General features: G+C 39.8%; 1 protein-coding gene across 11 annotated transcripts in view; it reads left to right on the top strand.

The window, feature by feature from the left end:
* FARS2 (phenylalanyl-tRNA synthetase 2, mitochondrial) overlaps positions 1-26,861 on the top strand; it is a 430,241-nt gene that overhangs the window by 77,468 nt on the left and 325,912 nt on the right. For 10 of the 11 annotated variants that reach the window (XR_012157338.1, XR_012157339.1, XR_012157340.1 and 7 more), the window contains one exon: positions 19,745-19,904. Coding sequence is in view for 8 of the 11 variants with exons in the window: in XM_073332131.1 (XP_073188232.1) it covers positions 19,745-19,904 (160 nt within the window). In the remaining 3 variants the exon portion in view is untranslated. Of the gene's footprint in view, positions 1-4,650; positions 4,758-19,744; positions 19,905-26,861 lie in introns of those variants that run through there. The other variant, XM_073332133.1, reaches the window with a different exon arrangement.

The raw sequence follows: 26,861 nt of genomic DNA, 5'->3' as shown, positions 1-26,861 counted from the left end.
TTCACACTGATTAACACAGAAAACAATTGGGGCTGTTAAACTTATTTCAAATTCCATAGAAAATTAAGTTCAGGTATATTTTTCCAAATTCTATAGAAAATTAAGTTCAGGTATATTTTTCCAGTACAGTGATGAAATGGGTGTTTGTATATACAAACATCAACATGCTTAACTACTCACTTTCCCCCCAAATATGTAGTATTTCAGTCTGTTTATATGGGAGTTGAGTGAGGAGCCATTTCAGCATATGTATGACTTATTAAAAGATAGATTTTAAATAGAACTGTATCCTAAACTGCGTTATATTGTACCCAAACATTGCATTTCAATGGGAGATTCAATTTTCCTTATAGGAACAGAACAGACTCCTGAAACTCTTACCAAAAAAGTGGTCCATAGTCATGCAAATAGTCCCACTGTCTTCAATGGGATTGATCGAATGATTAAGGGTTTACAGGATTAGGTTCCAAGTTTGTAAATTGTTCTAGATGAAACTGACAATGCCTGAGCTGTCAGATCCGAAGGAGTGACATTCGAATAAAGGTGGGCAGATGTATGATAAGTCTTAGCTCCATTGCTAAGATGAGGAACTTATTTTCAGCCAAGTTCTTGGCAGATTCCTGAAGCAGCTGGTTTAAGGTCATCAGTGTCCGGCATTATAATCTTCACTTATAGTTCTCTCACCCATAAAGGTGGAAAAGAAGCATTTTCTTTGTTTTGCTGCTCCAGTTCCAGTTAACAAAATGCATGTTGGACTAGTTTGGCTGCAAAGAAGAGTTCTACGTACACTGGGGACAACATCTGATTCCCATCAGGCTGCAGAACCGGGCTGATGTCAGAATCCAAACATCCTCTGGTCAGTGGAAGCAGGGGCATTCCTCTAATGATTTGGACTTGATGTGATACAGTATGAATGTCATGGATAATTCAGACCAATAGGAAGAAATGGAATCAAAAACACTGTTTAAACACCTTCCGTCCCCCTCTCCATTCTTGAGGACTCCTGACCAATTTAACAGCACAATACGTATGCTAACAACTTAAACAAAGCCTGTTAAAGCCATATAAGAATGAATGCCCTCCCTAGCTGTGGTCTGCTCCTTCAAGGGGTGGGGCTAGCCCCAAGTCTTTTCGGTATCCCGTACCTCCTAAAAATCTTTTGCCGGTACTGCATACTGGAGAGTACCACCCTACTTGCACTACTGTGGTTTGTCCTCCTCCTACCTGGAAGCAGTCAGATAAAGGAAATGCCAAAGGTCCCATGGCATTTTGAATTTAAAATACACAGCTAATGGTCTCCATGGTTTGTGATATCAAGAGAGAGTAAGCATGTTTGCAAAAAGCTTCAGTTCAGCTTGAATGGGCATTTTGGACAGGATAAGAAAGATTGAATGAACCACCTCTTTTTCACAAACTCATGTCAAACGTAATCAAGGCAAATTTCGAATAGTACTGCTGTTTGAGTGAAACATTCACATCACTCTTCCCAAATATCTTAGTCAGAATAATAATGATGGAGAACTATTTGGTTCAGTTATGTCTTTATTTGCTAATCCTTATTCCTGGTGTGTGAACGATCACCTAAGTCACATGGCATTATGTCTGCTCCCTGATTGGATGAGTGATTCTTTTATATAAGAGGAGAGAGAGCTGAGATTTCAAGATGGTCATGCAACCAGCTCCATTGTGAAGTTTTCCATAATTACTCATTTTCCAAGTACATTCTTATTCTAAAAACTTTAAATATTCACATAAAATTAATTATGAAAGTCATGGACACAGCACATTTGCAGTTTTTATTCTAATATGTTCATTAATATTTTTTAATATTTGCCTAAAGTATTGTATGAATTAATGCTTATGAAGGGAGGTAATAGATGTGATAGGAACTAGAGTACTGTAAGGCTCTGCTAATGTACCTCAATTCTGAGTGTAAAATACACTAACTATTTTTGTTCTGACTCATGCAGCGGCAAACTTTTTTTTTTAAGATCTAGACAAAATATGCAGTACTGGCTGCGAAGACAACACAATGTTCATTTTTGATCTTTAATACTACAAATTAAAATCTAAGACTATAGAAATGAAAGATTGCAAATAGGATGATATCCTCAATAAAGGTCTAATCAGGCATTCTTTAGTGTGGCATGTTTTCTATTAGTACAGTGGACCATGAGATGAATGTGGCCATTTTGTACTGAAGATCTTGTTAAGACACCAACATGAAAAAGTAAAAAATCCAACTTGGGAATCTGTTTCTTTTATAACAGAGAGAGGGAGAGAGAATGATGGGTTTGAGAGTCTAGAAGAGACCGTTTCTGTTCCAAACAGTGTGCAGCCAGCTATGGGGTGGAGGGAAGGAGGTGTTTGGTGTGTAGTGGGGTTTCATTGGAAGGCATCTCCCAGAGAAGGGGGAAAAAAAAACTAAATACAATTTATTATGGTTTGTTCCTTTTCTGAAAAAAGGACCTCAGTGTGTTGTCTACACTCACAGTATTGCAGTGGTGCAGGTGCACTGCTGCAACTGTAGCACTGAGTGAAGATGCTACCTATGCCGTTGGCATAGGTACTCCACCTCCCTGAGAGGCGGTAGCTATGTCGATGGGAAAAGCCCTCCCGCTGACATAGTGCTCTCTACACCAGGAGTTCAGTCGGTATAACGTAAAAAGGTAGTGTAGTCCAGGGCTCAGAGAAGATGTCTCCTCCTATCTTTTTTTTAATCTATATATAAAATCTCATGATTTTTTCCCCTCTGTCATGTGATTTGCAAACTCTTTGGATTAGCAACATTAGCATAACTGCAGTAAGGCTAGAACTGACCATTTTTAAATCTGATCCCCAAAGACGTATTCATACTTTTTTACATAAAAATGAAAGAGGGATGCACTCCTTTATGTACAGGGATCAATGTGTGCAATTCTACACATACTGAAATGTTTGTTTAAACCCCCCCTAGATTTCAGGTAATTTAGCCACCAGAGAGAAATAATACAAACTCAGTATCACAAAACATTTCAATTGACAACAAATGCTAATTAAAAATTACATGTCTTAAAGAATTCAAAGTATTTTTTCTCGATTATACTAAGTTTTGTATAAGTTTGATGGGGAACAGACATGTTCCTCCAGTTCAATATCCTAGCTCCATCAGTGGTCAAAGTCCCATAAAGCACACTGATGCTAACATCTGAAGGCTATGGATAGGGACATTTGGAGGGAAAAAATAGGGATACATCTGTAGTCTCCATTGAAATGTATTGGAGCAGATGGTGAATTTGTTGCTAAGACAATGGAGAATTTTAAAACTTTGCTAAAAATAGGGATTCTCTCTCCAAATGAGGGAGAGTTGGCATCTATGTATTGCTCCTAATTGTGCAGTTCTATATAATTGTGGGAGAATTACTTCCTGACCCCAGCTGATGGTTTGTATACTCTGAAGCATGAAAACTCTTATCCCAGGTAATATAACTACAGATGCTATTCTTATTTATAGAAAAGTTTACTTTTTTTTGGTATCTTATGAAGATTTTCATTGTTATTACATCCCATGGCTATTATTAATTATATCATATGAAAAAGTAATTTCCTTTTATCCGTTTTAAATGTGTTGTCTCCTAATTTAGCCAACCTCCCTTCTGTTTTTGTTTTATAGATTGAAATAGATGGGAACATCCAACTAGCCTTCTCTGTACAATTATATTTTCTACATACCTATTTTCTCTTCTCTCCTCTTGTTTTCCCCATATTAAAACGTACAGACCTCATTCTGTTTTCCCATGCAGTACACCAATGCAAACCTGAATAACTTCTCTGAAATCTGTGGATTTACTCCAGTGTAAAAAGGGTGTCAAAGAATTGGGTCCTGAGTCAATTCAGACTTTCATCAGATTAATGTTTACATACACTAGGGGCCTCAGGGTTTCTTTCAAGACAGTAGGTTATGGATGGGGAGGAAGTCTGTACATTTTCATTTTTTTTTGGCAATAAGCAGTTTATCTGCCATAGTTAACTGGCAACACAACTATCCTGTATAGCTCCAACAGCAGGATTTTATGAGAAGACCCTTGACAAGTAGGTTAAAGGACTTAGCAGCATATATAGGTTTTTTTTTTTTATTACACAAAAAAAAATTTGTTTAACAGAGTTTTAAAAACATTGAGGTTTGGAACAAGCCCACTGCTGATGATACTGGGGGCTTTGCCGGCTGGCCACATTCCTGAGAGCAACGTGAATGGGTGGCAGGATCAATGGCATTTAACTTTATGGGGATTAGGTAGTCTCATCAGCAGTTTGAACTGTGTGTCTCTGATAGTGGTAGATGTGAAACATGGTTTGTTTCTCAGATTCTCTCTTCCTTCCCCCCCCCACACCCCTTCCTAAATACCAGTTGGGAAAATGAATGAGTTTTGAACTGAAGAAAAGGGAGGTCAGACATTTAAATATTATCAATAGAGGCGTTTCTACAGTGGAAGCTTCCCAATATTTGATTTCAGATTATCAGCTAGTTTTCTGTGAAATTCATGTTTTAACATGGAGGTTTTGCAAAGCATGTCATTTGAAAATACCAGTAGCTAAAATGGGTATATGATTAGATATATTCTAGAATAACTGAAGGTATTACCCTGGAAAAGCTGGGATATATGAACTGCTACTATTTGAATTGTGATGAGATTTTGTGCCACTTCATATTCATACAGCCCTTCATCAACATCAGCTTTCTTTTCCAGATCCTTAGAGCAAAGCCTGTCGGGGAGAAAGTAAGTCATACTTATTGTTAATTTTGTCTGAGTGTCAGCTCGAAGTGTGGGCAGTTGAGACATGTCGTCTTGATGTCCATCCAGTGTGTTATAGGAGGAGGCTCAAAACAGTTATATAGAGTTATTAGTGAGGAAATTTAGAATTTGGAGACTCCAACCCTCATTGTTTGGGGACCACATGGAGTGCCCCATGGAAGTCTACTTTTTGTTCTAAGTCTTTTTTAAACAATGTTACTATCTTTGTTAATCTGTTCATTTGATTGGAAGCATGACAGGAATAAGGAAAGGTGAATATTTCAACTTACCTTTTTCATAATGGGAATGAGGTGTTGCTACCCCACTTGGTCAAAGAACCTCAATATCCAAGAACACAGTAAATCTCAGATGTGAGTGGAGAGCAGGCCTGGCTGGTATTGTCCAAGCCATACCATCCAGTTTAAAAAAAAAAAAATAGTAGCAGGACAAATTTCTTAATGTCCTCAGATTTTTTTCTGGAGTGACGCTCTTAAGGGGTTAAAACTTCTTTATTTTTCCATGCTCACTCAATCAAGGGCATCTCTGTTAAGATTGCCAATAAGGGTTCCAGTCAATGCCAATTTTGTGATGTAGAGCTACCACTTAAATGTAATCAATAGTCATGATTGGCAGGACTTGGATTATGCATTCTTATCCACATGAGTGGCATCTCCTGATTGGGGGAGAAGGGACAGGGAACAGAAGGGGAGGAGCAGTGACATGAAAAAAATGTTTTCAGTGGACATTCTCTCTAATGGGTGCTTCATGTCTTGGATAAAATATCTTATCGTGAGGTACAGTGGATAAAAAGACTGATTTAAAAATAGGCTTCATTTGGAAATTGAACATAAGAGTGGCCATACTGGGTCAGACCAAAAGTCCATCTAGCCCCGTATCCTGTCTTCCAACAGTGGCCAATGCCATGTGCTTCAGAGGGAATGAATAGAACAGGCAATCATGGAGTGATCCATCCCCTGTTGTCCACTCCCAGCTTCTGACAAACAGAGGCTAGGGACACTCAGGGCATGGTGTTGCACCCCAACTTGAATAATTGTTGCTGAACTTGAATATTGTTCCGCATCCCAGGGTGAGTAGGGGCACACTGTGGTCAGCAGGGGCATCCAAACTGGAGTCCCTTTATTATAACACAGGGTGTTCTGTGTGGGCTGCAAGATTTTTGAACCCACCCCTTGCTCCAAAATAGCCAAAATTTGTTGACTCTGCAGAAGACACCTGTTTGATAAAGGTCTTGGAGAAGCCTGAGGGTGTGCTTCCTAGATGAAATAGTGCTACAGGTGATTGGTTGGCCGACTTCCTGTGGAACTTGTTTCAGTGCAGCTGAGGTTTAATTTAAAGTGTACATATTGTATGATTTTCACACTTCTCGGGGCATGTAGGCTGAGCCTCCTCATCTTGTTACCACCTTCCCTCCAGCACAAGGGAGTCCTGCTCATATTAGCTAGGTATAAGCTCCCTAAAACAGCTAGTCCTGTCCTTGCCTTGCAAGTTGACAATAAATGCACCTCAGTTCTCAAGTCCTTTCAAAGTATCCCCCTGTGGTATCTAGCTCCTGATCACTGGATGCGTACAGAAATCCCAGATCCTCTGTTTCCAAAGGAATAGCTTACCCATTTTACCTTAGAGTGCTGTCCCTGTATTATGTACAGCACTTGAGTTAAGTTATAAATAAAGCCCTACTTAATATGTGATACTGTGGATCCCACAATATTAAGCTTTCACCACAATTTTGATGTTAATTACTTTACACAATCCAGAATTTTGCATACATTGAGGTTTGGAACTATACTTTTCCCCCCATAAGTACAGTAGAACCCTAGTTATCTGAGCTGACAGCAGCAGGACTCCTGCGGTCATCCCCATGCATTAATGACTGTAATAGTTGCAGCGAAATGTCTGGGTTTTTAAAAAAAAGCAGGCATAATACTTGTTTATCATTCCAGCAAATTTTTCTTAAAGAAATAGGTCTTCTCTAGCTTTTCCAAATTACCACAAATAATAAAGGTCCATTATTACTTATCTGCAATTCAGCTGCAATTATTTGACAATCATCCTGTGATTCAAGTAGGGCCTTAATTATAAAACAAAAGGAAAATTTAAGAAAGAATAGAGAGATTCAAATAAACTGGCATGCGAGATGGAAACAAATGGTAACATATTAAACGACATCATAACATGCTTTTTAGAGAGTAAACTTAACTAACAAGGCATTTCCCTGTCTCCTACAAGATAGCTTCCTCAAGTTCTTTCCCCAGCATTTGCAGCCAGTTTGGTTGAGTCCTCTTCTTGTAAGATCAAGCTTGCTGGCAGTTTGTCCTACAAGACTGGAAAAAAAAACAAACCCACAGGGGGTTCATCTGCCCCCTAGAAATAGTCCCCCAAATCATAATTTTAGTTTGCGAACAGGATAACCCCCCTTTAATTTTTTTCCCCTCTCTGCTTTCATGCTGATTTGACTTCCCTTTATTAGCTTTTGACTCAGTATGTAAATGGGTGTCCATTATAAAGGTTACTTTACACATAGCCAGAGAGAGAAATGTTTCTGGTGGAACAATTCGGTGGTGTCACTTTACATTTTAAGAACATAATTTTTGTACAGTTACATAACTCAGATATCAGCTGTACATACATCTCACAATCATTGTGATGACCAGTATGACATAGGCTTTCATTAGAGACCTTACATTACACTGTTTGGTGAGCTGTAAAGTCCAGACTATGAGGGTCTCTGTAACCCTTATGTACCCTTTATGCCCTCTGCCAGTTAGCATAAAGAGGTCCCTGGGTCACAATAATTATGTTAGAGCACCTAGGGCCTTGGATAGGCTTCTTTATTATTTTAAATATAAATAAATAAAATGTTTGGAACTACCATCTTACTCAGTCAATTCAAAATCAAAGTACGCATTTCAAGACAAATTTATCAAACAGATGTACCTGTTTCTTTAATTGGGAAACAAAAAGCAAGTTTCATCCACAGGTGTATTTGAAAAGGTTTAGTTTGTTAAAGAAATGAAGAATTATAGCATTATGAACCTGAAATCCATCATTATGAGTCTGGTACCCTTTGAACATAATAGCTTTTTCTATGTTATTCCATGCGACATACTTAGTCTTCCTTTAAAGAAACATTTTGGCTAGATTTAAAAAAAAAAAAATTAAAAAGTTGTTGTATTTGGAGGAATGAAGACTGAAGCTTCCAGAGATTAAGAAAGCTGAGCAGGTTTACTATCTGAAATGATTTTTGTTGCTCTCTTCCCAAACCAAAAGCTTGTCAGTAAGCAGCATAGAGTACTCCATTATTAACACACTGGCTTATGCATCTTCTCAGTGATTGACGCTGCTTAGATTGGGTGTGATTGCACAAGTTTTTTTGTGTCAGAAACTACTTGGGATGGCAGGAAGTTTTCTTGTTGATGCATCAGCTCCAGATAAATGTCATTGCTAATCCATCATTTTATAAAATAATCTATTTTAAAAAATATGAAAATGCTTCGATATTGGTAAGTGGATTTAGAGTACAGCTGCTTGTTTATTTATAGCAGTGGTTCTCAAACTAGGGAGAACAGCTGCTTGTTCAGGGAAAGCCCCTGGCAGGCCAGGCTGGTTTGTTTACCTGCTGCGTCTGCAGGTTCGGCCGATCGCAGCTCCCAGTGGCAGCGGTTTGCCACTCCAGGCCAATGGGGGCTCCAGGAAGGGTGGCCAGCACATCCCTTTGCCTGCGCCACTTCCTGCAGCCCCCATTGGCTAGGCCCGCCAGGGGCTTTCCCTGAACAAGCAGAGGCCCTAGTTTGAGAACCACTGATTTATAGTGTTATTGTCAAGGTTGGTAAATCAATTTTTTTTCTTGTCAAGTGACAGGTAGATATTCTTAAGTGGTGTTTTCAGAAGGAACTTAGATTCATTCGAGTTTAGTGAATACGCTGAAATGGAATTCTCACTCAGTTAGAACAAGGGATACTGTACAACTCTCTACTATGAATAAATGGCAGTTCTCAGGTTATTTGTTGACCATACAAGGTATGTCTACACTGCAACTGGGAAGGTATGCACTCACGGTAGTGGGACTTGAATTCACGCTCTAAAAAATAGCAATGTGGATGTTCCAATTTGAGTGGAAGCTTGGCCTCTCAAGCCCATACAACCCCCTAGGCTTCAGAGCCTGAGCTCTGAAGAACATCCACATTGCTATTTTTAGCCACTAGCTTGAGCCCCACTAGTGCGAGTCTGTCTTCCTGGGCTGAGAGGCTTGCACCCAGCTGCAGTGTAGACATCATACACACAGAATGCTGGGTTTTTTTTGTACTCACTGGTGGAGGGTACTTATTACATAATCTTAACACAGGGATTTGCATAATCACTATTCAGCTGCTTGGAAAAAAATTCTATAACCATATGTGGATAATGTAAATTCCTTCATTCTGATTGGCAACCGTAAATCCCTGACACTAGAATTGGCGTCTGACCTCAGAAATCCCTTTTCGTAAGCACACAATAAGCATGGCTAATTCAACTTCTGAGCCCTTCTCCCACCTAGTCACCCCACCTAGCCGCATGTTCTAATTATAGTTTAGTTAAACAGGAGTTTCTCTTGGTGATGGAGACTAAGCCTTCCCCAAGGGTAAAGCAGAGTAGGGAGGAAGACATGTGGACTGCGAAGAAGTGCTGTGACAGGGTGGTCATAAATATAAGGAGCCAGTCAGAGCACAGGATGTATTGCTGGGAAACAAATTACAGTATAATGAAGGTATCGCTTTCAAGTAAACTTGTTACTAACTGTATCCTGAGCTAATGAACTCTGAGACAAAAGGATTCCATTATCACCTCTCATGTTTATATGCCTCGCTGTATCAGGGCCTGAATGTGTGTAATTTTGCTTATACCAGGATGCTATTTTGATGGGCACCTTAGATTAGATGGACAGAAATCTATCTAACCCAGGTTTTTATACTGTGTTGAGAACCATGTTATCTGTGTCATGTTTGTTGGAAAGACAAGGAGATGTCAGGATTTAAAACAATATAAATTCAAACATGTGACAGGTTCCCCCCAGGGTGCCACCTGGAACTGGGGTACCACTGAGCCCCCTGACCACCAGCCTTGGCTCCATCTCACACTGTACTACTGTGACAAGCTACAAAGCCCTCCAGCCTGTACTTAAACCAGCATACGTAGAGGTACACCCAGCTGCAGTTATAAGCCGGCTCTCTGACCAGCCCCTGCATAGGAAGGCTGCTCACAGCTCCTCAGGCATGCACCCCCTATGGAATATAAACCCAAAATTATACCATCTTACACTGCACAGCGAATTGCACAGCATAAGCTCATAAAATTTGCCCCCTCCCTCAATGTGGAGAGGAATATGCAACAGCTTTTTGCCTCGGAGTTATGATTCCCACACACTGGTTTCGATAAAGCAAAAACAAGTTTGACTATAAAAAGATAGATTAAGTGGTAGCAAACAGATCAAAGCAGATTACCTAGCAACTAAACAAAAATGCAAACTAAGCTTAATATACTAAATAGATTTGATATGAATAGCAGATTCTCACCCCAAGAAATTATACAAGCAGGTGGCAGATTCTTAAGGGGCAAGGTGGACTTCCTTTACAGCTTGGAATCCCCAGGTGTTTCAGTCACAGGCTAAAAATCCCTTTAACCTGGGTCCAGCACTTCCCCCAGTCCAGTCTTTGTTAGTCAGGTGTTTCTACAAGTCTTCTTCTGTGGGGAGTGAAGAACTCCAGATTATGTCACTCCCTGCCTTATATAGCTTTTGCATATGGTGGGAACCCTTTGTTCCCAAAGCTTGGTTCCCAGACCAGTCTGTGGAAAAACACAGACATCCCAAGATGGAGTCTAGAGACATGTGATCACATCACATGTCTTTGTAGAGTCATAGCAGGCATTACTCGGAGGCTGTCTGTAGCGTTCTCAGGAAGGCTCCCCAGGTGGGAGATACGCTTCTCCTAAGGCCTATTGTTTTTTCCTAATGGCTCATTGCCCTGAATAGGCCCTTCCCCACCCAGCTTTCTAGACTGAAAGCAACTTGCCTAGTGGGCAGTACCCAGGTATAACTACATTTGAAATACAGACACGTAGTCGATATTCATAGCTTCAGATATAAAAATGATATGCATAAAAATAGGATAATCTTACTCAGCAATACACAACCTTTTCAATGACCTATTCAATGACTTATCTTGCATAAAATACACCATAACTATGTCATAATCATAATATCACTATGAAGAATATGGGGTGCAGTGTCACACATTACTAAACTCTTATTTAGCTTTTTGCTTTAATACTGTTACACAAACATTGAATCTCATACGTAAGGTTAATTAAATAAGTGTTTTAAACTGGTCAACTTTGAGAAAACATGTTGATCAATGCTATAAAAAGACTTTAAAGAAATTTAGCCCCACTTTTATTTTGTCTAATAATTAGTATCTTCTGGCCACCTGAGGTTACTGATGTTGACTTACTTCCTGCTGCTGCCTATTGTGATCTGACTAGTAGCCATCATGCCATATGTTTAAATCACCTAATTCCTCCCTCCTTTTTAATGCTGAATTAGCCAGCCGTATTGATACATACACATTCTTCCAGTATCTGTCCTCCATGATTATGCAATATATTTGGCTTTCAAAATTAAATAGAAAGACTTCTTGTCATCACACAAGGTAGACACACAGTTGTTCATCACATCACTAAACCAAACCTTTATTCTTTTGCTTGTAAGATTAAGTGGACAGGTTATAATAAAATGGTCTATTTTTCACAATCTACTGTGAAAGAGTAAACACACATGACATGGCTGCAGCTTGGATGTGTTAATGTTGTATGTGAAATTATTAAAATATATCCATGTGATCTGATGCAGAAGTTCTGTCATAAAAGTTTAGAATAGGCACTAAAATGGGTGAGACTGTAGGTCATTCTCCATCCTATTCAGTAATTGGCTTCCCTGGGCTTGTTCACACACAATTTGCACTGCTTTACTTATACTTGTATAATTAAAGCAGTACAAGCCCCCAATGTGGACATAGTTATACTGGTAAAAAATGTGCTTATACCAGGAATAACTACACCAGTATAAGGCATTTTTTGTAATGATATAACTTGAATCCACATTAGGACTTGTACCGATATAACTATATCAGTTTAAAAAAAAAAAAGGCACATGCTTGGGGCCTTAGTGAAATAATGATACTGCTACAAGAACTATGCGCAGATCAGTCTTCTGTGGAACATGCCAGCAAGGATGCTAATTAGTGCATATCCTAATGGTGCCTTTTTGCAGTATGGCAGCTTGCCAGTCAGGAACTACATTTAATCAATTTCACATATGCCAATACAAAAGATCCCCCCCACCCCTGTTCAATTATTGCAACTGTATGTGATTCCCTTGGAAGGAGTAAACAAACTGACTTGGGCACCAGGCATCCCATCAAACTGCAGAGCTCCTGGATGGTTGAATTTATGCATTTTAAGAGGTTCATGAACATGTTTTAATGTTACATCTGCACTAATAATTAAGTGGCAAAAAATGACAATGCAGAGCTAAGGTTGCTTGATGGTATATCATCTCCTTGCAATAGGTTGAGTTGAGCAAAACTCAAACTTATGAAAACCAGAAATGCACAGTTAAGATTGCACAGTTAACTCTACCACTTCATCAATGCCCCAGTATTCCTCAGTACACATACATTTATTCTGCTACCCCCACAGTTGCTGAAATGTACAAGCTCTTTCCCCTCCCCTACTACCCAGCCATTTATCCCACTTCCCAAAGCCCCCCTCCCTTTGCTGCAGATCCAGACCCATTCCCTCTATTTCCCCACTCCTCCACTCCCTAATACCGCGTTCCTCCCAGGAAGCATTCATTATAACATTTCCCCAAAGACTTGGATTACATCCGCCCCAAAATAAAATGGCCACACATGACTCACAAATTGTAGCAACCTCCAGTCAATCAGTCCAAAACTCCTTTTGTCTTAGGTGGGAGCATGTGATTAATTTATCCTTAATGATGATAATGCTTAATGACTTCTTTGTTTCAGTTTTCACCAAGAAGGTTGGTGGCAATTGGATGTCTAGCATAGTGAATGCCAGTGAAAATGAGGTAGGATCAGAGTCTAAAATAGGGAAACAAGTCAAAAATTACTTAGACAAGTTAGATGTCTTTAGATCACCAGGGCCTGATTAAATTCATCCTAGAACACTCAAGAAGCTGACTGAGGAGATATCTGAGCCATTAGCAATTATCTTTGAAATGTCATGGAAGACAGGAGACATTCCAGAAGGGCAAATATAGTGCCCATGTATAAAAAGGGAAATAAGGACAACCTATGGAATTACAGACCAGTCAGCTTAAGTTCTGTACCCAGAAAGATAATGGAGCAAATAATTAAGAAATCAATTTGTAAACACCTAGAAGATAAGGAGGTGATAAGTAACAGTCAGCATGGATTTGTCAAGAACAAATCATGTCAAACCAACCTGATAGCTTTCTTTGACAGGGTAACAAGCCTTGTGGATAAGGGGGAAGCGGTAGATGTGGTATATCTTGACTTTAGTAAGGCTTTTGATACTGGCTCACGTGACCCTCCCATAAACTAGGGAAATAAAACCTAGATGGAGCTACTATAAGGTGGGTGCATAAATGGTTGGAAAATCATTCCCAGAAAGTAGTTACCAGTGGTTCATGGTCATGCTGGAAGGGCATAATGAGTGGGGTCCCGCAGGGATTGGTTCTGGGTCCGGTTCTGTTCAGTATTTTCATCAGTGATTTAGATGATGGCATAGAGAGTACACTTACAAAGTTTGCGGACGATACCAAGCTGGGAGGGGTTGCAAGTGCTTTGGAGGATAGGATTAAAATTCAAAATGATGTGGACAAACTTGAGAAATCTGAAGTAAATAGGATGAAATTCAATAAGGACAAATGCAAAGTACTCCACTTAGGAAGGAACAATCAGTTGCACACATACAAAATGGGAAATAACTGCCTCGGAAGGAGTACTGCAAAAAGTGGATCACAAGCTAAATATGAGTCAACAGTGTAACACTGTTGCAAAAAAAGCAAACATCATTCTGGGATGTATTAGTAGGAGTATTATAAGCAAGACATGAGAAGTAATTCTTCCGCTCTGCTCCATACTAATTAGGCCTCAAGTGGAGTATTGTGTCCAGTTCTTTGCACCACATTTCAGGAAAGATGCGGACAAATTGTTGAAAGTCCAGAGAAGAGCAACAAAAATGATTAAAGATCTAGAAAACGTGACCTATGATGGAAGATTTGAAAAAAATTGGGTTTGTTTTAGTCTGGAGAAGAGAAGACTGACATGGGACATAAAAGGTTGTTACAAGGAGGAGGGAGAAAAATTGTTAACCTCTGAGGATAGGACAAGAAGCAATGGGCTTAAATTGTAGCAAGGGAGGTTTAGGTTGGACATTAGGAAAAAATTCCTAACTGTCAGAGTGGTTAACCCTGGAATAAATTGCCTAGGGAGGTTGTGGAATCTCCATAATTGGGGATTTTAAAGAGCTGGTTGGATAAACTCCTGTCAGGGATGGTCTAGATAATACTTAGTCCTGCCTTGAATGCAAGGGATTGGACTAGATGACCTCTCGAGGTCCCTTCCAGTTCTATGATTCTGTGATAATTGAAGGGTGAATTCACAGACATCCATCTCAACGAGGTCTGAGATTCATCTAGTTATTAGTACCTCTCAGATCAACAGTAAGGGCAGCAGAAGAGAACTGGTTTTGTTTTGTTTTGTTTTTTGCAGAGGAGAGGGTTTGCAACTTGGGAAACCTTTGGTCAGTTGACCCCCAAATTTGGATCGCTAATGCCATCTTGCACCTTCATGATGAGGCACACCAAATTTCAAAGCAGTCCAAGTAACCATTCGGATTTTAGAGCACTTACAAGAGTCAAGTTTTAAAGGATATAAAGTGGAAGGAATGAAACCCTCTAACCATATTGGTGCATGCACTCAAAAAAAAAAAAAAGTATATTTTCTTAAATATCGCTTAGGGTCCCCCAAAGATTTAGTGGTGACATGCACTACCTTGGGTATAACTTGACAGACTGAGACCATTTTGACCCACATCACATCAATAGTTTGAGCTCTGTGCAAAAAAACAACAACAAAAAAAGCTTGATTTTTGGTTTTTTGGTTGTATTTTTTTTTAAATGGCTGGGTTTTTTCCCCCCAGGGTTCAGATCTCTGCAGCTCTTAGCTTAATGACCCCAAATGCCACTACAATTTTAGTTTTCTAGCTCAGATGAGAGCTCTGTGTGAGCTGGGAATCACAGCCCTAGCTCTTAGTGTCGATGTAGCCAGAGTTTTAGATGATTGATCTGTGCAGCTAGTGGTTAAGGTCAAGTGGATGCTGTGGTGGAGACAATTTGTTTTGTTTGGGCAATGCAGAAAAAATGCCAGTGAGGGAAAGGGTGTTTTTTAACTTTCAAATGGTCAATTGCAAGATGAACCTCTTGTTATTTCAAAGCGCAATAAATAATTTTTAAAGCTGCTGCCTTTTTTGTTAGAGTGATGAGTACTCATTTCCTTTTTCCCCCTCTCCTGTGACATGCTGAAGACAACATAAGAATCAGACTTCAGGTTCTTTTTTCTGTTTCCCAACCAAGTCACCTTCTAACTTGTAATAATAGACCAGTTCAGGGGGTACTGTAGTGTTTTTTTCCCCCCACTCACTCGCCCAATCTTGGCTGCTAATTTTCCTAATAATTAAATTCAGACTTCCCCAGTTCAGCATTACATCTAATATTTGTGCTAGAATTTAACCTTGATTAATTGTGACCTGCATTTGAAAGTCAGCAGTGGTTTATTAGAACTTCTAAAAAAGCATTTTGCAAGTGTATTTGTTTTGTTAACTCTATAGGCATCTGTGAACTGTTAAGGATACTGTTCATAGTACATTCTGAGTTAAAGACACGTTTGCTGGGATAGATCAAATAGGCCAATCAATGCATATTTGCTGTGCCTTTGATTGGCTGATTATATCTAATGTAGTCAGGAGGTTCAGTAGAAGCCATTTTCACTTCGTTTCACAAGGGGAGAGGTTGACCTGGAAAATCAAATAGAGGGGAAGTATGAAGAAGTAATTCTGCAGGCCCCTGTGTGTGTCTGACTCTAGCAGGCAGTTGCCTAGTAAATTGTTACCTTCTGTGATTCTCCACTTTGTAAACTATCTTGTTTTATATTTTGGTTCAGATAATTATACCACAGTTTTATAATAACTTTGATCTCAGATAAATTTACTTTGTTGCACTGGAAGCCTGCTTCTTTTCCTGTTCTTGTGAGATAGCAAACACTGCAAATATCAGAAAAGTGTCATTGACTTTTGCTTATGGATTTACAAGAATTGATCATGGGAAACCTTTATGAACATCAGGGATTTGAATCCATGCAAACTGGTTATGATGCACAGTATTTACAAGGCTGTTTGGTACCCTACTTGAAAGGGTTTGCATTCTGCGCTGGGCTTCTTCAGTACAACAACTTCATGTCTACATTAACCCTATAGCAAAGTGAGCTAAAATTGCATCCTCTACTCCATAGCAACCTGCTGTTATGGGCATGAGTATTTTGTATTATGTACACTTCTGTTCCAGGAAAAGTGTTAATCTCCAAGTTTCCCCTTGTTCCATCTGGTAAAAGTTCAAGGGATCTACCATCAATCTTTATCACCTGAGTCGTCAGACTAGCCTGCACGGATGAGAGGGGTTGTGTGCACAAGGATTTATGTGCATAATTCTTTGCCCTCTCTCCACCCGTATATTTATTGTTGTCATGCCTCTCAGCTTTCAGATCTTCCATAGTGTGACACTGGCAATCAAATTGTTTGACAGGTGAGAGATATACAGATGTGGTTGGTTACTCTTTGTGTGCCTTTGAGATTTTAATGGTTTTTAACTTTAAAATCTGGTTTTAAGTATTTTTAAAGTAAATTAGTTTTTAAAAAAGAAAATTTGAATAATAAATAGGTCATCGGTAGGGTATAATTCCTGGATTTTCAGATTCCCCAGGACAGCCCTCTATTATGTAAGCTACAAAGAATATATTTTTGTTCTGGACCAGCCATGCCAGAAGGACACTACACACATTTAGCCAGTGGGTCACAGAGCTATTTGGTAGGCAGCTGCAGTATTTTGGGATTCGGATTCCTGAATTCTGTTCCTGGCTCTGGGAGGGGAGTGTTATGTAATAGCTAGAGCAGTGGCTATAGACAAGTATACTAATTCGACATAGTAATTTGAAAGGCAATGTGTCTTGGGTCTTCCCTGTTAGACCTAGGTTCTATTCTCAGCACTGCCTGAAATTACCTTGTGCTGCCTTGAAGTTTAATTTGTACAACAGGAAAAGCAGTTTGACTGCCTTCTATAATGTTTATAAATTGTGCTGAAGAATAAGAGTGGTGAAGTATAGAAATATAAACAGCAGTAAGTAGAAGTGAAATTTGAACTTTCTTTCAGCTGAATGCACTTTCCCATAGGGTACAAGGTACTTTGTGGAGGGGCGTCTCTCGCACACACACCCACCCATTCTGCCTGCTTCCCTTTGTGGTGCAATGGAAGAAACAGTTGGATTCAGCCACTATGTAATACACATGAGGTCTGCTGATTTTTAGCTTATCAATTTGGAAGGCAGCTGCAATATTAAGGGCAGGCACATTCTATGGTGGCTATTCTAAATGTGGCTAAAATTCTAGCATGACCTGCAGGTCTCTTTGGGAAGAATCAAAATGTTCTTATTAGGGATGGGTCAATCACACGAACTTAGAGATCTTGGAAACTATTTTTGGGTTTCCAAAGCTAGCTTACGTTTATAGCTTTTCATTTATTCGACTTTCATAGATTTGAGTGTTTTAATTTTTGAAAAATTTTTCAAGCTATAGTACTGTGATGGGTTAGATTCCCCTGGGAATTGTCACCTGATGTGCCAAGACTACTTCTGGCCCTGCTTTCCCTGCCCTCCCAGCTTGGGACTTCAGTGCTCTGCCTGGTTTGTGCCTGTCTCACTAGCCTGCTGCAAACCCAGACCTGAACCACATCCCCTGACAGCTGTAGACTTAACTGAAAGCAGCTTACAGAAGTGTTCCTGTCCTTGACACTCAGATGCCCAACTCCCAATGGGGTCCAAACCCTAAATAAATCCGTTTTACCCTGTATAAAGCTGATAGAGGGTAAACTCATAAATTGTTCGCCCTATATAACACGGATAGAGATTCCCCAGCTGTTCCCCTCCCCTCCCCCCAGGTATTAATACATACTCTGGGTTAATAAGTAAAAAAAGTGATTGTATGAAACACAGAAAGTAGGATTTAAGTGGTTCCACGTAGTAACAGATAGAACAAAGTGAATGACCAAGCAAAATAAAATATGCAAATCTAAGTTTAGTACAGTAATAAAAACTGAATACAGATAAAAATCTCACCCTTAGAGATGTTTCAATAAGTTTTTCACAGACCGGATACCTTTCTAGTCTGGGCACAATCCTTTCCCTTGGTACAGCCCTTGTTCCAGCTTAGGTGGTAGCTAGGGGATTTCTCATGATGGCTGCTTCCTCTGTTCTGTTCCACCCCTTTATATGGCTTTGGCACAAGGTGGGCATCCTTTCTCTCTGGGTCTAGGGCCGGTCTAGGTTTTTTGCCACCTCAAGCACCAACAAAAAACAAAACAAAACAAAAAGCCGGAGTGCTGCCCCAAGCATGTGCTTGGTTTGCTGGTTCCTAGAGCCAGCCCTGTCTGGGTCCCCACCCCCAAATGGAAAAGCACCAGATTTAAGATGGATTTCAGTACCAGGTGACATGGTCACATGTCCTGTAAGACTCCAAGCCTTCATTTCTCCCAGCCTGACTCACAGGAAGGCCTGTCTGCAAACAGAGCCCTCCACAGTCAATTGTCCAGGCTGATGGAAGCCATCAAGATTCCAAACCACCATTAATGGCCCACGCTTTGCATAATTACAGTAGGCCTTCAGTTATATTTCATATTTCTAGTTTCAGATACAAGAGTGATACATTTATACAATTAGGATGACTGCACTCAATAAATTATAAGCTTTGTAATGATGCCTTACAAGAGACCTTTTGCATGAAGCATATTCTAATTACATTATATTCATTCATTAGCATATTTTTATAAAATCATAGTGTGTCAAATATGTTCTATATTAATATTGTGACATAACTTAGATGTACTACATTGTATTCTCTGTTTTGGGTACTCTTATTTATCCTGATATTTTTTTAAACCATTTTATTTTAACCATTTTAAACAATTCAGAAGTTAAGTTGTGAATCTCCCATCCCAAACAGATTTATAGTAACAAATTAAATCAAACAGATTATGAATCTCTCTCCTACAAATAGATTTCTGTAATTAGTAGCTATAAATCAGTGTACAGAATCAAGTTGTAAAGCTCAGTTGATTGAATGTTTGATAGTTCATCTTACTGTTTAAAGAATGGAATTTGTAAAAAAAAAATTTAAATAAAAATAAGAGGTTTCAAACATCATATATCTTTAAACTAGAAACTAGCTTCTCTTACATTTTTCCTTACTTTTGGCTACAGCTTTTGGCTCTGCTCTGGAAAGTGATTTTTAAGATGCAGTGTTTATTGCCTCTTGATTTCCATAACAAATATGCTAAATAGTTTTTCTAACTGCCATCCCTGCAGACTCAACCTGGGTCCTGAAAGTCAGGCTGGGTTTTTTCCTTGTATATTTGTTGGCATCATCGTCCATAATAAAGATTCTTCAGGAAAAAACTATGCTCACAATTACACCAATACAAAACCATAATCCCTAAATTTCTATTTCATGCTGAAGACTCAGCAGCTGAACTCCCTTCTAGAGTCAATAAAACTTCATTAGAAAAGTCAATACAAAACAATGTGCTTTTTGTTTTGTTGGTTTAGTTGTTCAGCAACATCAAAGATGGAGAAAGTTTACAGTTGCTTGAGCAAGGGCACCGCACAGCACACAAGCAGGAGACTCACACCATGGAGGCAGTGCGGCTGGTGGAATTCAATCTAAAACAAGTGCTCACAAAGCTTGTGACTCATCTCTTTGGTGATGGTAAGTATTGCAGTGTGGTATTAGACCCTTTCACCTTGTCTACTGGTGGGCAGGCATGGATCCAAGTTTTTGAGAATGGTTATGCAGCATAATAAGAGAGAGAGCCAGAGAGCTGTTGGGAACTGTCATGGCACTAAAACCGCTGTATTTGTTTTAAAAAAACCTGTTGATTTGCTCTTTTTGATATAATCAGTAATTTTATATAAAGTTACATATTCTGTGTATGTGTTATTACATCCACTCTGTCTATGAAGTAACATGAAAGTTCCCCATAGCTAAATAAACCAGACTCTAACTGAATGGAGGCTGTCCGCCATTTGCTGATTCGAGGTTACAAAGTGTGTGTGTGTATGAATAAGAGTGATTTATCAAACATTCTTCAGAAATACCTGTTTCTGTTTCACTGTCTCAGTAAAGGAATGGTCTAAGTGAGCATAGCTGCTTATGGCTGTTTCCTTGCTGGAAGACTGGTCTGCTGAATTTACTCAACTTCCTGTCAAGGAAGTAATGCATAGCATTAGAATGCATGGGATATGCTGGTTACTATTAAAGCTGTTTTGAGATGCCCACTGAAATTAGAGGGGGTTATGAGTGAGGATTGATGGCAATATCAGGTCCTATGTAGGGATGATAGAAATTTTTCAATAATTCTAAATATTGATTAAAAAAGTTTCCTGCCAGTTTTAGTCCTATGTCAGTTGGCAGGAAAAATGGTAACGTAAGAACAAACGGCCATACTGAGTCAGTATGATCCATCTGGCCCAGTATCCTGTCTTCCAACAGTTTCTTTAATAATTGTATTATATTTAACATTTTTCTGTTTAAAAAAGGGTGATTGCATAAATGTGTCAATTAGATTAAGGATACAGTTTTAAAAAAAAGTCAGTGAGTCAGTCTAAGTCAATTTTGAAAATAGACCTTAGGGTCCAAAGACATTTAGGTGCATTTGAAAATTGTACCTGACATGACTTACTTATTTTATTTTTTTTTTAAATGGCAGTGTAGCACATTCTGAGGGTCAAAGTGATAAGAACAAAAATATTTGTAAATCAACTTTTGAGGTGTTATGGTTGCCATTGAAAGTCAACATTTGCCCAGAGTTAACAGTGTTATCTGAAACTGTAGTGACAGCCACTGGTTACTGATGGCAGATGTTGCATTTTTAACAATAATTACTACACTGAAGTTTATTCTGCAGCCCGTTAGGCTGAGGCCAGATGAACATTAGAAAAGACATTCTTAAACAGCTGCTAAACCTGCAGACTTAAACTTTAACTTATTAGATTTCCCTACTCATTTTGATCTGACAGTGAGGGTTTTCCTCTTTCTACACTCCCCCTCCCCCATTTTTTGGAAACATATAGACATAGTGTATGGTCAGGAACTTATAAGAATTAGGTCCTTTTCCTCACTCCTGTCTTTCTCTCCTGCTCTTCTCCGATTACTTCCAGCTCAGTTGTCAGTGAAAACAGAATAAAATAAGGTGGCACCAAAGGAACAAAATCCATGCTGTGCCATTTACTATGTAGACATACAATATGGGCACCAGTGCAAAAGATCTTGGATAAGTTCAACTAAATTCTCCCAGTCACAGCAATTTATCTTTGAATATTCTACTGTCCAATTTATAGTATGTTTATTTACTTTTCTGCCTCAGAAACACAAATGTCCCTCAAATTTTAATTTTGAATTTGAAATGGATTTTGCTTTGTTGCTTCTGTAGAAAAATATAATTTTTCTTTGTTGAAATAGAACTATAGTGTAAGGTCCCGCATTCAGTTGCTTAAGGTCCCACATTCAGTTGCGCGCTCTCTCTCACAGGAGATTTGTTTATTACTGCTGCTTTTCATAAATCACTTAGGGTTGTATTCTTTACAGGTTATGAAGTCAGCAAAACCTCAGTTGAGTTACACATTCTATCAAGCAGGATAACATGTTCATAGGCACTGGAGCTATATTAAGCTTCTGAGGTATCTTACTGCCATACATGTCATCAAATAACATAAGTTGCTTAAAGGCCATCCTTTTGTGGAAGCTTAATGACTATACCAGTGTTTATTTTACCTCTGGTTTTATTGATGACTAACAAAAAAATAATAAATATTAGAGTAGGAAAAGACCTAGAATATTAAGTCATCTTGTTTGCATCCTTGACAATGTATGATGGTTCCCTTTGTTACATTTTCTAGCGCTTTGTCTTGTCTAATTTTAGATTTCCCAAATGATGTGCCTTCCATCTCTTCCAATAGATCTCACTGTCAAGGAGGTTTTCCTGATATTCAGCCTAGATTTCCCCTTCCTTAATTTCCTTCCATTCTTTCTAGTTACTGTGTATGTCCTCTCGTAATACAATAATTAACTTCTCTCCGTCTGCATTTATACACTTCAGATGTTTGAAGATTGTTGTGTGCCCACTTAATCATTGCACCAAGCTATTTCAATGTTTCCTCATGCAGTAAATCGGTCTCTCCTGCTTACCGATCTTTTTTGTTGCCCTCCTTTGAACTCTCTAGTTGTCCGAAGCTTTTGGGCAAGGAGGTGTCCGGAGCTGAATGCAGTATTTCAGGAGTGGGCTGTCCAGAGATTAACTTTTTTTCTTTTTGCTCTGTGACATAAAAAGCCCAAAGTTCATTGGCTTTTTTTGTTGTCACATCTCGTTGTAAACTCATAACTAATTTGTTGCCAAGTACTTTCACCTTTACTCCTTTTGCAGATTCCTTCCTCAATATTTTTCTTTCAGATTATTTCCCCCAGATCTGTGTTGTTGCATTTTCCTAAGCCAATTCTCATTTTATGTGTTGTCCGTATTTCTGACCATTCTAGGGCCTTTCATATTATCTCTGTTTGCAGAACTTTCCAGTTTATATTATAATCAGTGGTGTTTGCTACCATTTCTGACTAGTGAAGTTGTTAAGACTGATCTAATATTGACCCATGCAACTCCCCATAAATGTCTTTCCCCAACTCAGTCCTGATTATGTGGGTCCTATGTAAATGCTGACTTTTAAAAACAACGCTTGTGCTGAAAAATGTTTAGCACATTGTAACAGGGTTGGGGCTCACCACAGTGGCACCTCCGGGAATTAGCTCTATCCTCTGCGGGGCACCCTCTGCTGGTGGTGTCCTATCCATCTCTCACCCTGCTGGCGTCCAGACCCACGTTGCTCCTCGCTCAGCAGTGTCCTCTTCAGGACAGCGCCCCCAAGTCCACACTCGCTCCCAAGTCCACACTCACCCCCTTCCAGGGCAGGGTTAACAGCACTCTTTCCAGTTCGCTCCTGCTGCAGTGGCCAACCACAACCCCGCGAGTCTAGCCCCTCTGTTCAAGGGCTGGTTGCAGTCTGTCACAGCCACCCTTCCATGGCCAGGTGCAGTACCAGGAGGAGGGAAGTTGGAGGACCCAGGTCCACCCACTACTTTGGGTCCTGACCCAGGGACCCTCTCGTGGCAGCCTCCCTGCCCTCCTCCTCTCCCCTTGTCTAACTGTCCCTGGGCCACTTCCCCTCTGGCCCTTCATACCCTCTAGGCCCTTTCTATCAGAGCCTGCAGTCTGGCAGGTATTGGGCTGGAGCCCTTCTGTGCTCCCCCAAGCCTGCCCAGCACTGCTCTATCCAAGGTGCTTATCTCCTGCTTAGGAGACAGACTGCCTGCTCCCTTCCTGGGCAGCCTTTATATAGGGCCTAGCCTAGCCCTGATTGGCTGACTATAATACTGGCCCTGATTGGCTGCCCTTCTGCACAGCTGCTCTGGCCTACTCTAGCCCTATCTGTCATAAGAGTGGAGCTGCCACCCCACCACACACATTCAGCTCATTTGTGCCTGAGTTCAGGACAGACATATGAAACAACAAATGGAAAACTTTGGCATGAATGAAATCCTGTCATTGCAATGGAAGAAATGTCCCTCCCCTGCAAGAGGATGGAGTGAACCTTATGGAGAAAGTCCCATTTAAAGATACAAGACTGGTAAGAATTCTGTACAACTTGTATGCCCTTTTGAATAATTGTCTGACCAGTCCTCAAGGTGATTCAAATCAGATCAAGAGTGTCCAGCTGTTTCCCTGTCATCAGTCTGAACAGAGAGATGTATTCTTTAGAGTTTTTTAGAGGCTGTATTACCATACAGAATTTCTTTTGCTAATAAAGGAGATAAAGGACCTGTGTACAAAAATATGCTTGCTTCTGTACCTCTGGCATGGTAGAAACATATGCTTCTGGGAGTTTGGACACATCAGAAGGCGGAAATGAGATGTCAGGCAAGGACATTGCTAGTTTGGTCCTGTAACATCATAGGAAGCTGCCACCTGTCCCCACAGCAGGTGGCAAGTGAAAATGAATGTGTTGATTTCTGCTTGGGCTGCTAGCTACATGGTGGTTTCCATACTGGTTATATTATGGGCTACCATAAATTGGTGTTCTGCTCATGAACAGTAGTGGAGGGCAAGTGTCTCCCATGTGGAGACTAACTGCCAATTTAAATATACTGGTGAGCATATTTGGTATGCCTCCACTTGGGTGATATGCTGCGTCTAAGGTGTTCAGCCATTTCTCTTTGCAGGATAGCCATTTCTGCAATCATTTCCCTGTCAATTCATAGTTTCCAAAGCCAGAAGGGTCCAATGTGATCACCTAGTCTGACCTCCTGTATAGCACAGGCCATCGAACTCCCCCAAAATAATTCCTAGAGCAGATCTTTTAGAAAAAAAATCCAATCTTGATTTAAATATTGCCAGTGATGGAGAATCCACCACAACCCTTTGCAAACTGTTTCAATGGTTAGTTACCCTCACTGTTAAAAATGTACACCTTATTTCCAGTCTGAATTTGTGTCTAGCTTCAACTTCCAGCCATTGGATAGTGTTATACTTTTCTCTGCTAGACTGAAGAGCTCATTGTAAAATATTTACTCCCCATGTAGGCACTGGTAAACTGTGAACAATTCACCCCATAACCTACTCTTTGTTAAGATAAATAGATTAATCTCTGTGAGACTGTCACTATAAGGCAAGTTTTCTCCTCCTTGAATATTCTTGTGGTTCTTCTCTGAACCCTCTCCCATTTATCAACATCCTTCTTAAATTGTGCACACTACAACTGGACACAGGATTCCAGCACTGGTTGCACCAGTGCCAAATACAGAGGTAAAATAAACCTCTCTACTACTCGAGATTCCCCAGTTTATGCATCCAAGGATCACATTAGCCCTTTTGGCCACAGCATCGCACTGGGAGCTCATGTTCTGCTGATCTCCTCCTCCACCCCCAAACCTTTTTCAGAGTACCTGCTTCTCAGGACAGAGTCCCCCATCCTGTAAGTACGGTCTGCATTGCTAGATGTGTACATTTACATTTAGCCATATTAAAATGCATGTTTGCTTGCACCCATCTTACCAAGAGATCTGGACCCCCCCGGATACCTCTTCATTATTTAACACTCTCCCAGTTTTTGTGTCATCTGCAACCTTTATTTTATGTCTTCTTCCAGGCCATTTATAAAAATGTTAAATAGCATAGGGCCAAGAAAAGACCCCTTTTTGACTCCACTAGAAAAATACCCACTCGATGATGATTCTCTGTTTACATTTTGAGACCTATCAGTTAACCAGTTTTTAATCCGTTTAATATGTGCCATTTTAATATTCTAGTTTTGTAATCAAAATGTTATGTAATACCAAGTCAAATTCCCTACAGAAGTCTAAGTATATTACATTAACACTATTACCTTTATCAACCAAACTTGTAATCTCATCCCCAAAAGAGATCAAGTTAGTTTGACAGGATCCATTGTCCATAAACCTATGTTGATTGGCATTAATTATAGTATCCTCCTGTCAAGGTTCCTCCCCCACTCTGAACTCTAGGGTACAGATGTGGGGACCTGCATGAAAAACCTCCTAAGCTTATCTTTACCAGCTTAGGTCAAAACTTCCCCAAGGTACAAAATATTCCACCCGTTGTCCTTGGACTGGCCACTACCACCACCAAACTAATACTGGTTACTGGGGAAGAGCTGTTTGGACGCGTCCTTCCCCCCCAAATACTTCCCAAAACCTTGCACCCCACTTCCTGGACAAGGTTTGGTAAAAAGCCTCACCAATTTGCCTAGGTGACTACAGACCCAGACCCTTGGATCTTAAGAACAATGAACAATCCTCCCAACACTTGCACCCCCCCTTTCCTGGGAAATGTTGGATAAAAAGCCTCACCAATTTGCATAGGTGACCACAGACCCAAACCCTTGGATCTGAGAACAATGAAAAAGCATTCAGTTTTTTACAAGAAGACTTTTAATAAAAAATAGAAGTAAATAGAAATAAAGAAATCCCCCCTGTAAAATCAGGATGGTAGATATCTTACAGGGTAATTAGATTCAAAAACATAGAGAACCCCTCTAGGCAAAACCTTAAGTTACAAAAAAGATACACAGACAGAAATAGTTATTCTATTCAGCACAATTCTTTTCTCAGCCATTTAAAGAAATCATAATCTAACACATACCTAGCTAGATTACTTACTAAAAGTTCTAAGACTCCATTCCTGGTCTATCCCCGGTAAAGACCAGCATATAGACAGACACAGACCCTTTGTTTCTCTCCCTCCTCCCAGCTTTTGAAAGTATCTTGTCTCCTCATTGGTCATTTTGGTCAGGTGCCAGCGAGGTTACCTTTAGCTTCTTAACCCTTTACAGGTGAGAGGAGCTTTCCCCTGGCCAGGAGGGATTTCAAAGGGGTTTACCCTTCCCTTTATATTTATGACACCTCCTTTAATTCTTTATTAATTGAGTCCCTAATTAGCCACTCCATTATCTTTTCCCAGGATCGATGTCAGACAAAGCCTATAGTTACCCTGGTAACTTTACCCATTCCATTCTATACCCATTTACCAATTCCATGGATGTTTTAATACTGGCAGCATAAGACCTCCAACACTTGTCACATAGCTTGAAGTCCCCCATGAGC

The sequence above is a fragment of the Lepidochelys kempii genome, chromosome 2, assembly GCF_965140265.1.
Source record: "Lepidochelys kempii isolate rLepKem1 chromosome 2, rLepKem1.hap2, whole genome shotgun sequence".
Taxonomy (NCBI): Eukaryota; Metazoa; Chordata; order Testudines; family Cheloniidae; genus Lepidochelys; species Lepidochelys kempii.
Note: the sequence above shows the minus strand (reverse complement) of the source record. Positions and strands in the feature narration are given on the sequence as shown.